We start from the raw sequence: 12854 nt of genomic DNA, 5'->3' as shown, positions 1-12854 counted from the left end.
ACATTCCAGCAAGCCACAGCCGAGAAGAAAGATCTACAGTCAGCGCTGAACGAGGTCCTCAGTGACTACAGAACCACTCCCCACTCCACAACAGGTCAATGCCCTGCGACCCTCATGCTTGGGAGGACAATGAGAAATCGAATTCCCACATGGGACGGAGCACTGGGGAAGCCCCTGTCGGATCAACAACACCGAGACATGGCCGCAACAGATCAGCGCCGCAAAGACAAAATGAAAGAGTATGCGGACCACAAACGAAGAGCCCGGTCCCCCTCCCTGAGGGAAGGCGACAGAGTCCTTGTCAGGCAGGAACAGCGCCAAAAGACTGACTGTCGTTTCAAAGATGAGCCTCTAACAATTACCCAACAAAAGGGCACTATGGTGACCGCGGAATCAGAGAACCGGCGAGTCACCCGCAACGCTTCTCATCTCAAGAAATGCCCTCCTGAAGACCATGAAAATATAACTATGATCCCCACACCTGAAGCCCGAGACAATCCTGAATCCGTCGCACCCGACACCGGGCACTCGGCAGTAAAGGAACCCTCAACTGAAGGCGCCGTGTCCACACCAGCGAGGCCCCGCCGTCACGTGCAGCCTCCCAAGAGACTGATCACAGAGATGGACTAATCTCTATTTTCCCTTGTTGCTTTATTAAGAAAGGGGGAGATGTAAAGAAGTTAGCAGTCCAGTAGCTGGGGTGGGCGGAGCTAGGTGGGCAGAGGGGAAGAGGTGGGGACAGGAAAGGAAAGGGTTAGATAGAGTAGGGACGGGGAACTGAGTAGACGGATAATAAAGAGCTGAGCATACCTTAACCAGTGTCCGTGCATGATTGTAGTAAGACGTGACACACTCCAAGCGCTAAGAGACCTGCAGGTGATTACGCGCTATATAAGCTACAATTAACAGAACAGAACATAACATTTGATCTGAAACACTTGGGAGTCTGGATACACCGGGACTGAAGTTGTGATACAGGCAAACTATGGCACCACGCTTGCCACGTTCACATAACACATCTCTAGGTGGATATCTTACACATCTCTAGGTGGATATCTTACACAATGTCCCTGGCAGGTTGCATAGGGCTAATCAAGATGATGTTAATACCAAAACTACTCTACTTATTTTACAATATAACACACCTATTGACGGCCGCATTCTTCTTGGAACTCAAGGCACAGACAGTCCACTTGGCCTTGTTGGTAAACAACCACAAATCGAATGGGAAACCCTCGCATTGCCATTTCATAAAGGTGGGTTTTTGGGCTACAGACCTGGACCGCTATCATTAGTGTGCTTAGGCTCACATTCCATACCACAAGTACCAACTCACTCCTTTCCTTTTGCACTAAGCAGAATTCTGCGAAGAGGTGTTTTCAGCCATGGCCAAGATGATTGGCGGTGACCTCGCCATAGATCTGTGCATAGACCTTCTAGGCAACATCAAAAATGTTAACGGGTCATACAGGAAAATGGTGGCATTGGGGCCTCCCGTTGGCCAAACGGCAGGTGTCGTTCAAATGGGGTAGGGGACGAGCCTTTAAATTCAAGCAATGTCTTACGCCCATATTGCAATGAGCAACTTGAATTGAAATGCTATCCCCCTTCTCAAGGCCATGGACATATGGCAGTCCTTTAGAACTTATTTCCTGCAGCAATCCATGGATTTTGACGCAGAGGATGCTTGAATCTGTCAGTGGCGTTGGAGGGTCCTGATCACCTTGCGAGTAGGTTGCTGGTCTGCTTCCTGGTTGTATTACTGTCACACAGACTGTAATACCACGCTTGCTCCCCATTGTAATCCATTTGGTTTCTCCATGCAGCGCACGACTAACTGATAGACTACTGTGTATGTTCCTTACCGCTCTCAAGATTGTTATGCTTATTAGCAGCATTGTAGATGATGCTATATAAGAGCGGGATGGAATTTGAGATTAAAAAAAAAATCTTGATTAAAAAAAAAAAAGGGGGGGGGGGATGGAGGCGCCGACCTGTAGGATTTTGTGTAGAGTGATTAAGAACATGGAACAGATTCTTTGTTCCACATGCAGCAGGTGAAGTTGAACGAGAACTAGGATGATGTGTTCTTTGAGAGGACGTTTAAAGATTGTACGAGCTGTGGCATTCTGAATTACTTGAAATCTATTGAGTCGTCTCTTAAGTAATGCCAAGTAGCAGAAGTTAGCACAATCTAGGGGAAATTGGTTACCCCTAGTTTATGAACAATAGTTGTAACGAAGTAGAGTTATGTTGATTAATGTTTAAGTAGAAGTCATTGGTCACTGGGCCTTTTCTCTGTGTAACGAACATGATGGATTCTGTGTAGGAAAGCAGTTTATGAATCATGATAAAGTTGGAATTGCTAATACATCTAAACTCTGTTTTTTACAATTATTTTTTAATAGTAACTGAACCTGAAGGCAACAAAAGACTGTACTGCAAAGGTGCAGATACTGTCATTTATGAGAGGCTGAGTCCTAATAATCCCTTGAAAGAAGAGACGCAAGAATCACTAGATGTAAGTTTTCTTTTAGAAATCTGTTTACATGTAATGACATTCCACATTTAAGGGGACATTTTACGTTTATGTTACGAAGTATTATTTGATGTGTAGAGTATGCAGTCGTTTTTTTTTTTGTTATGATTCACATGACCACGTATCGCGGCAACAGTTACTTTGTGGCAAAGGTCCATGAACATGGATCAGAAATTGTCTAAGTGTTTTAAAACAAAGTAGTGTAATAATAATTAGACCATTACCCTGCCTTTAATCAAAGGTTATTAGTCACAGTACCTAAATAATAAACCTAGGATCTATTTCTATTCAGACGCGCCATTAAAACCTTTCTTTTTAATTAATACTTCTTGATTCAGTTGCGCTCTGTGATGTTGTGTATACCTTTCCTTGCGCCAGGACGCCCCTTTGCTGGGGCAGCTGTGCGCGGTACAAAAACCAATAACATAACAAAACATATGTATTTAATAAAACCTCTTGATACTATTAAACTAGGTATACAAGCAATTTCCTTCGACATAAGACCAAGAATATCAATGACCGTATGTTCCCTATGTTTTCTTACCAAACAGTGCTTGTATTTTATTTTGTAGTTCTACATGTTTAAGACGCTAATATGATCTAATTTTCCACTGGATCGCCATCTGCTGTGCTGTCAAAAGTTACTTATTTCAGTCAGTCAAGTTCAAAGTATATGTAAAAATGTATATATTTGTGGGCAAAGATTGTTACTTTAACTATGTAGCCTCGACGAAATTCAGGGCTGAAATACCCGATGAGACTGACTGATGTCTGTTTTGATGTACTAAATTTTTTATTTATACTTAATTGATTAAACAAGTCCCAGGAACTCGTTTTGATGTGAGGAAAGAGGAAAAAAGATGTAGTCTGTGTTGTGGTTTTCGGCTGGTAATTTGGCAGCATAACAGACCAATATCGGTGTCCCCACAAAGGCTTTCCCTGTTTCACTTATTTTTGGAGACGAGAGATTAAAACGCAGGTGAAATAGATCTTTTTTTGCTTAGAGCGTTTTTTGGCTAGACTCAAACATGTCTCTTAACAGGCATCCACTCTAGCACAGGTGCAATAGAATAGTGGGCAGTTTACCTGGCTGATGGGTTCTAGCTAGGTAGAAATCAGTCTTAAGTTGCTTGTATTCCGTTTAAGGAAGGACCTGGCAAGGCTGTTCTGGCTGGACTGTTCCCACTGGATCAGGGTCAAGACTTATTGCATATGGATAGGGTAGTGTGGTCGAGCAGCCTTAGGCTTAACACAGAGGAGTGCAAGACATTTGCAAATGCACACAATGGTTGATAAAGGATTTCACGACTTAATAAGGAGATCCACACCAATTTATAAAAATTCGCAAGGATCTTTATATATGTTTAGGCATCAGAAGACAATGGTTCAGATAAGTACATTTTTAAATAAAAATTCTTTTCAATTCAAAAAGTGGACATAGTGCAATTTTTGAGTTCTGCAATGTATTCCTATGTCATGACAAATAGGTTCTGCAAACAAGTACAGTACATCGCCTTTTAGACTAACCTCAGGGAGTTAGGGTGAGTCATGGGCAAGGTCAAAGGCAGCACAAACCGTACACCACCAGCTGCAAGAGGGCGGCCGGGTGCAGGGTACAAAACAGCATAGGGAGTTCGATAAGTTTCAATGGAGATCGGTCACTGCCGAAAGAGGCTGCAGGCTCTGACTGGGAGGCTAGTCAGGGTGAACCAGGGGTTGGAGGGGTTAAAGACTTGCTATGTGATGTGATGTAGGGACACCAGGGGTCCTCTTCTCCATGGCTGGGGTCGACGGATGCAGGTGTCTTCAGGCATCTGGGTTCCCTTACCGGTAGCAGTCGAGGGGGTTTGCATGCAGACGTTGATGGCGATGTCGGGGAGTCCACGAGGAGTGACACCATGCTAGACTCTGGAGAGCTGGGGAACCTTATTGGCACCGGTGGGCCACTTTAAATTGGGCCAGAGGCATCTGGTGCAGAGGTGGCTTCGGGTGTCGGTTCTTTGGTAGTTCTGTAGGCCTCAGTGTCTTTTCTTTGTAGTTTCTTTTGTACAGGTCCGCTGTTCATAGGAGGTCTTGCTCTTTATTGAAGGCAGGCAGTCCTCCAGATTCTGAAGGCTCTCCGCTGCAGGACGAGTTGACTTTGGCACAGGGTAGATGGAGAATGGCAGACAGGTCAGCGGGACTCTGGTCAGATCCAGGTGCTCTCTTCTGCTTTCGTGGCTCTTCTTGTTCTCCTCCTTCATAGGTCAGCAGGATCTGCCTCTCAAGTGCCTGGGACTCACCTAAATACAAAATGTAGGGAAGTTAGGGGAGTGTAGAGTAGTAGCCAGTGGGCTACTGATCCTTTGGGTCACTACACCCCCTATATAACCACTTCCAAAGGCAAGTGGTCATACGCCTGTCCCAGATTTCCTAAGCATGAGATCACAAGGATGGCTACTTCTGAAAAATTAAATCCACCTTAGGGATGGGTTTAGCCCTGATCTGATGAGCTAATTTTTCCACCTGTCTAGGTGCCCAGGGGGTCCTGGACAAAGGCATTTGAGGCTTGGTGCCCAAGAAAGGCTAATCCGCAGGTCCACCTGTGAGAGGAGTGTTACACCCCTTTCCCAGACAGTCTTTTGTTCTGGGTCTCCTGAGACAAAGGCTCTCACCTTAGAAGGCCAGAACAGAATCTCGGATAACAGGCTGGCAGAAACCAGTCAGCAAACACACTAGAGGCTGGTAGGTTTACAGGGGGCACTCCTAAAAGTGCCCTCTATGTGTATGTATTGGTAAACCCAATCCTGGCATCTGTGTGGGTTTGCCAATATGATACGTTTGATACCAAACATCCCTCTTTTCAGTGAAGCCATCATGTAGCTGGGAAAGTCTTATTCACCAGTTTACAGCACATGGCCTAAAATGGCTTCCCTGGTCACTTGTGCTGTCAGTAATATAACCGACCAGGACAGGGCATATCTGCTCATGCAGGTATGCTCTCATATTAGTACTAAGCACCCTGTCTTAGGGCTGTCTGGCCTGCTGTAGGGATGCCTTACAAGTATCCCATGCTGTGGTAAGGGACATTGGCACACAGGTATGTGGGTCATGTCATGTTTTCACTCTTGTCTGCACCAAGACATGCAGCCTGCAATGGCAGCCTTGCATGTGTTTGGTGAGGGGTCCCTCAGGGTGGCACATTTCGTGCTGCTGCCTTTAGGGCATGCTCTTTAGTACAACAGGCCCTAGGTACTAGGGTACCATTTACTAGGGACTTAGAGAGGGTGCTAAAGGCATTGCCAATTAGGGGAACAATTGTACAGTTTTGGGCAAGAGCTCTAGCAGTGGGTACTTGTTTAACAGAAACCCAGTGCACTTTCAGTCGAAATAGCAACATTTACTAAGCAAAAGGTGAGGGTGACCATGTCAAAAAGGGGCACTTTCCTACATGGCCCCACGCCCCAACGGAAGGGGGTGAAACTAACCTTTCCTAAGAGTCTTCATCTTCTTAGTGGAAGAACATTGAAAGGCTGTCTGCATTGGTGTGGTCAGTCCCAGGTCTGTGTTCCACTGTAAAGTCCATTCCCTGTAGGGATATGGACCACACTAAGAGTTTGGGGTTTTCACCTTTCATTTGCATTACCCCTCTGAGAGCCATGTGGTCCGTTTGAATAAGGAAATGAGAGCCATGCAAGTATGGCCTCAGCTCCTTCAGGGACCAATCAACAGCAAAGGCTTCCCTCTTAGTGGCACTCCCAACACTGCTCTCTGGGGAGTAATTTCCAGCTAATGAAGGCAACAGGTTGGTCATGGCCATCATCATTTAGTTGGGATAGAACTGCTCCTATCCCATGTTCAGAGGCATCTGTCTGCACTATAAACTGCTTGGCATAAACTGGTGCTTTTTGAATGGGTGCTGAGCAGGGCACAGCTTCCTTCAGGGTATCAAAAGCCTTTTGAAAGCCCTCTGTTCAGCTTACTTTCTTTGACATATTGTTGGAGGTCAGCTCAGGGAGGGGGGTCGCAATGGACCCATATCCCCTCACAAACCTCCTGTAGTAACCAGTCAAGCCAAGGAATGCCATGACTTGATTCTGGGTGGTTGGAGGTACTGAAGGAAGCTGGCTTTGTATATGATATTGCCACTAGGTGGTAATACCGTGCACAGAGTCCAAGGGTTCCCCAAAAGTATACAAGGCTCAATGTAAACCCCAAAGTGCTTTATTATAAGGGAAGTATGGGTGAGCTGCCTTAGGCCAAACACCAAGGAGTGTAAGACATTTATTGCACAACAGTGATTAATAATGGACACACGCCTCTTGAAGGAGATCCAGACCAATTTTTGAAAAATGTAATTTGGATTTTATTTTAAGACCAAGGTCTTTGTAATCAGGTAAGTACTTTTTGTAATTGAAAATACTTTTCACATTGAAAAATCGACATTTGAAGATTTCAACACAGTCTAATTGTATTCTATGGGAAAACAGTATCAAGGTTAAACAGGTAAGTACTGCACTTCCAATCCCAGTCTCCGGAGCCAAAAGTCAGCAAGGGCCAAGGGTCAGGTGAGTACCAAAACTGCACCACCAGAGGTTGCAGGAGGAAGACCTATGACAGCAGAGGTAAGTAGAGATGTAGAGGGTCACAGGGGCACAGACTTTACAGCTCACCAAGGCCCAGGGGCTTTGGGGGCAGAGGTGCTTTTAGACGTCTGAGTCTTCTTACCCGAGCGGGTCGCAGTCAGGGGAGCCCCTGGATTCACACTGCAGTCGCTGTTCTGGAGGGTAGCAAAGGTGAGCCAGCAATGGATACGAGGTCAGGATCACCGGGGAGACTTTGCTGCACAGTTGAGCCACTCAGACCTGGTCAATGGGTATCTGGTGCAGAGTGGACAGGAAACGTAGATCTGCCGGGATCAGGAGTCCTTGGAGTAGGTTTAATCAGGACAGGTCCAAGGGAGATTGGAGTCTTTTTTGAAGGCAGCAGTCCTCCCAGGGGTTTCGGAGGTCACTGGTCACAGGTTTGCAGAAGTTGGAGACAGGTCGATACCGCTGGGGCTAAGGCAGTTGCCGTCTTCAGTCTTCTCTGCAGGGTTGTCGTCTTTTTCCTTAGGTCATCGCAGATCTAGTTTCTAGGTCTGGGGTGCCACCTAAATATTACATTTAGGAGGTGTTTTAGGGGAGTAGCGGGTAGCTCCAATAGGCACCTTACCTGGGGTGACAACACCCTCTATCATGCCACCCTCCTGTAGAAGGGGGGCATAGACCTAGCCATGATTTGAAGGGGTCTCCCCATCTTCAAGATGGCGCGGACTGAAAGTTGTGCTTCACCTCGCGTCCCCCACCTTAGTGGTGGGGTTGGCAGAGGTGAGCACACCTCCTATACTTTTGAATTTTTCCCATCCAAAATGTGGGTGTAAACCAGGGTTTGCCATCTGCTGGTAACAGCAGAGGCAGAGGCTGGGGGTCACATTACAAAGGTGGCAGACCTTCGAAGCTTCCCTCTTTGAGCACTGGCCCATCCTGGGGAGGAGGCATGACACCTCTGTCCAGGATGTGCATTGTTTCTGGTCTCATAGAGCGGGGAATCTCTATCCAGGAGTCCAGAAACATGTCTGGTGGTGGCTGGCTGCCTGCTGCCTGTCGGACCACACCAATATATCTCACACTGGCATCAGTGTGGATTTACTGTAAGGAGTAGTTTGATACCAAACATTCCTGTGTTCAGTGAAGTCATCATGGTGCTGTGGAACTCGAGTTGTCAACTTCCCAGCCCATTTACTCTCTATCTCTTCCCTGGCACTTACAATATTAGGAAAATGGACCCCAATGGTGTAGGGGCATATCTGGTCATGCAATATGCTCTAACCTGTGGTATAGTGCACCCTGCCTTAAGGCTGTGAGGCCTGTTAGAAGGATGACTTACCCATGCCTTCGGACAGCTAGCTTGGCACTCAGGGTGCCATGTTGACTTTGTTGTTTTCTCCCTCCCAGGGGCATGCAAGCTGTGAGGGGGGGTTCCAAGGGACCCTCTTTAGCTCCCAGGCACCCAGTGTACCATTTACTAGGGACTTACAGGGGTTAGAAGTACCAATTGGGGATTTGTTTTTAGGGAAGAAGCACTGGCACAGGAGTCCTGGTTGAAAGGGACCCTCTGCCCTATATTTGAAATCACATCAGAACCAGGCAAAAAGTGGGGGCTAACCGTGCAAAAAAGGCACTTTCTCACTACAAGGTGGCTCAAGTATACAACCCTGTGTGTTCTTATTTTTGTCATTTTCTGCTGAGTGTTAGTGCAGTAAGATTATTTAGCTTGCCCTCCCTGGCCCTAAAAACTGTTTGGATCAGACGCATGAGTATGTTGATTTTTGACCATTTATTAAGATACTCCAGTAGAAAGGCTACTTAGAGCTTGGCCTCTACGTCTTTTAATGCTATGAGTCTGTAATTTGTTGGCAATAATGGATTCCCACTTCAAAAGATAGTTTAAAAAGTGTTGCACATCCACTAGAAGGGAGCCTGCCCTCCTTTCGATTACTTCGTCTGGATTATCTTTTTCTTTGGGCGCTGGATCTGTGTACATTCTCGGACATGTGCTTCCCATGTGGCTGCGTTGATTCCTGCGTTTTGATGTCTGGTCTTCCCAAGAGTCCGTTCATTTATCAGCTGCTAGAATTTTCTGCTAGTTAGTTGTTTACTTGCCAACAGAAGTTTGTTCTAGATCATGACTTGATGACTTGTTTTTGCTTTGAAACAATTTTTCTTGTATTGAGTTCTTGCTTTTTGTCTTCTAAATTTGTCTGATCTTAGTCCTTGTTTTGACAGGTTTGCAATTGTTCTTATTTCTTGCAATATTTGAAGTTTTTGCTTGTGTAATTTAGTACTGTACCAAGAATGATTACCAGTATCACCATTATATTTCCTACAGAAATTATGCTTAAATAACTGATTTTTAACAGGGAATTCTTCCAGTAAGATGGTATTTAGGGTTTCCCAAGCCATTTGTCACTCACCTTCTTCTGGTTGAGTGAATTTGTGTGTTCCTGATTCATTTATTATTGCTTCTTTGGTCCCAACGCGAAGGTGGACCTCTGCCATCACCTTCTCTATCCCCGTGCCCTGCCATTTCAGACTTTTTAAATTGTTTGCAAGGGAGCTGTGCATTCCTTGGATGACGGTATCAAACTAAACCTGAACGCTATTCAAAATATTTGGATACGGTGCTCTCCGTGCATGGGATTATTTCAAATTTACAAATCTGTAGTATTGCGCTGAGCTCTTCTTTCCGCTTAAAAAAGTAATTGATGCTGGTGAATCCTCTTTTGCATTCCTGTTCAGATGCCTTAGCCCTAGTTTTTCCAGTTGACATCTGAATCTGTTCCCACTTTGCTGGTATTTCTTCTGATTTTTGCACCGTTTTGTATTAGTCTCCTGTGATGATAAACTGCACCTGATAGTATTGACTCTGCATTGTTTTTATTATTTCATACAGGGGTTTCATATGCTCCTCTTTTGTCTCTTTTCTAGGTTGAATGTAGACATTTATTAAAATAATTATCGTCTGTACTCTGTACTATGCTTTTCTGATTTTCCAACCTAGTCACGAGGACCCATTTTAACCCTGTTTCAAACTTTTCTATTGAACAGTTGAATTTATAAAAAACCAAATGTAGGCTGGCCCCTTTTCGAGTGTCCAAATGTTTATGATTTTATTGTGATTTTGTGATAATCTGTGTAACCTGTGATGTTTAGTGAAGTTAAGCTCCATGTTTCCTGCATCATGATAATATCGTAATTCTGGAGGAATGCCATGACCTCGTTTTTTTGTAGCAGATTTTCTAGCCTGTTGGTCTTCCAAGAGCATATATTGATATTAGTTAGATTCTCTTGTGATCTTTTACACATATTGTCAGGACTAAGTTTTAACTTGATATTTGTAAGGCCATGATTCTTCTTCATTTTTTACCCAGTTGCACTTATTCCTGAGAGTTCCAGCAGTGGGGGCCCTTACTTGAGTACTGGACAACTTTTAGATTTTCTAAGTTTTTTTTTTTATTGATTCCAGCACCGATAGCACCCCTCAGGACTGATGAGATGAAATGAAATGAAAAGGATTTATAAAGCGCATGGCTGCCCGGGAGCGTCCCAGCTCTAATGCGTGTGCTGGCGGGAAGGATGGAGTTTACCGGAAGAGCCAAGTTTTCAAAAGTTTACGAAAGGATAGCAGGTTGGGTTCAGAGCAGATGGCCAGGGGTTGTGAGTTCCAGAGCTTGGGGGCGTTGTAGGAAAAGAGGCGGCCCCCTGTGCGAGCCCTCTTAATTCTGGGCATAGAAGCTACATGAAGATGGGCAGACCAAAGGTTTCTATTGGCTTTGTAAATGTAAATTGATAAAATGTAAATTGATACTTGTATAGCGCACTACTCACCCGCAAGGGTCTCAAGGCACTTGCACGAATACCGCTGTGGAACCCATCCTGGCTTTCCCTGTGAGGTGTCCACTCCTGGGCACCCCCAAGGTGGAGGCCAGGCATCCTTAGCGTTGTGGGGGCCGTTGTGGAGATTAAGCAAGCTATTGCCCAGAGTTGCAGAGTGGGACTCCATGATTGGAATAGGCACCGAGGCGAGAATTATCAGGTCCGTGGAATTTTTGAGCCCAAGACCCGCCGAGGCGGGGAATTGAACCCTGGTCCCGGGCTAGACCTCTGCATCAGGGTCTGCCGCTCTAACCATTGAGCCACACTTCTCCACTTTGTAGGATGTGATGATGTCTTTTAAGATAGGGGGGTCCCTGCCATGGAGGATTTTGTGGGTGGTGCACTTGGCTTTAAAATGTACTCTTTCCCGTATGGGGAGCCAGTGGAGCTGAGCACCGGTTCTTAGTGCCTGTTAGAAGCCTGGCTGCCGAATTCTGGAAGACCTGGAGTTTGGCAATGACTGTTCTGGGGGCACCTAGTACAGGGCGTTGCCGTAGTCCAGTCTGGATAGAATGAGGCCCTGGATTAGTAGTTTCCTGGAATCAGGGGGCAGGAGGGGAAGGATTTTGTGAGTAGTTCGAAGAAGGCCAAAGCAGGCCCCCGCGGTTTTCCTAGCTTGGGTGTTAAACGTGAGGTCCTGGTCAAGCCAGATTCCTAGGCTTTTTATGTAATGTTTTGGGATTGGCACTGGTCCCATACAGGTTGGCCACATAGTCTCGGGTGAAGTAAGATTGATTGCCCAATACTAGGATCTCTGTTTTATCACTGTTTAGTTTGAGGTGAGAGCTGTTCATCCAGCAGGTAATGTCTTTGAGGCAGGAACAGACGTCTTTGGGGGTGCGATTCAGCTGATTCAGTGAGACAATGAGCTGGGTATCGTCTGCGTAGGTCACCAGTTTAATACCATGAGGGGTAACTATTTTCTCCAGGGGGGACATGTACACGTTAAAGAGTGTAGGGCTCAGGGATGAGCCCTGGGGAACTCCACAATGCACAGGAGTCACTTGGGATTTGGAGTTGCCCTCAAGGACTTGGAAGGATCGGTTGAGGAGGAAAGATTTCAACCAGGACAGGGCCGATCCGGTGATTCCCAATCCCTTGAGCCGGTGGAACAGGGAGTGGTGGTTCACCGTGTCAAAGGTTGCGCTCTGGTCCAGGAGGATCACTGCCACGGATCCTCCTGAATCGAGGATCTTCCTAGCCTCCTCCACCACTGCAATCAGAGCGTTTTCAGTGCCCTGGCCCGGGCGGAAGCCCGTCTGGGAGAAGTGGAGTAATTCACCAGATTCCATGAAGGTGGAGAGCTGACGGTTGACAAATATTTCTGCCACCTTGATGATACCGGGCAGTAGGGAGATGGGACGGTAGTTGCACAACTCGGATGGGTCGAGATGGGGCTTTTTTAGAAGTGCCTTTACTATGGCCCTCTTCCAGTTCGGGGGTACAATACCCTGTGAGAGGGAGGTGTTGATCAGTTTAAGCATCGGGGGATGATGGTGGGTGCGATTAATTTTAAGATGTTTAACAGCACTGGATCCAGCGGGGAGCCTCTTTTAATTGATTGGAGAATTGGAAGAAGTATCTCCTCCGTAATGGGAGAGAATGATTCCAAGCTAAGATCCTTTTGTTGACACACTTAAGATGAAGGTACTGGTGGGTAGTCAGACTTATTGTGGGGGAGAAGTTTGCGAATGTTTTGGATTTTGTCCGAAAATAATTCGGCCATCTCATTACAGCGGTGACTGGAGGGGTCTAGGGGAGGGGGGTGGGAATTTTCTGGAGTTTTTCCAGAATGTGGAAGGTTTCCCTGGATGAGCTGGTGGAGGATCTGAGTTTTTCTTCGAAAAAGGCAGCCTGAG

The 12854-nt window shown here is 46.0% G+C and overlaps 1 protein-coding gene across 3 annotated transcripts in view; it reads left to right on the top strand.

Moving 5' to 3' along the window:
• The window catches only part of ATP8B1 (ATPase phospholipid transporting 8B1), a 557465-nt gene that overhangs the window by 393327 nt on the left and 151284 nt on the right, over positions 1 to 12854 (top strand). For all 3 annotated transcript variants that reach the window (XM_078674864.1, XM_078674865.1, XM_078674863.1), the window contains exon 17: positions 2409 to 2521. In XM_078674864.1, coding sequence (XP_078530990.1) covers positions 2409 to 2521 — 113 coding nt within the window. The remainder of the gene's footprint in view (positions 1 to 2408; positions 2522 to 12854) is intronic.

This window comes from Lissotriton helveticus, chromosome 2_1, assembly GCF_964261635.1.
Source record: "Lissotriton helveticus chromosome 2_1, aLisHel1.1, whole genome shotgun sequence".
In the NCBI taxonomy this organism is placed as follows: domain Eukaryota; kingdom Metazoa; phylum Chordata; class Amphibia; order Caudata; family Salamandridae; genus Lissotriton; species Lissotriton helveticus.
The sequence above is the reverse complement of the archived record's forward strand: the minus strand, read 5'-3'. Positions and strand labels throughout refer to the sequence as shown.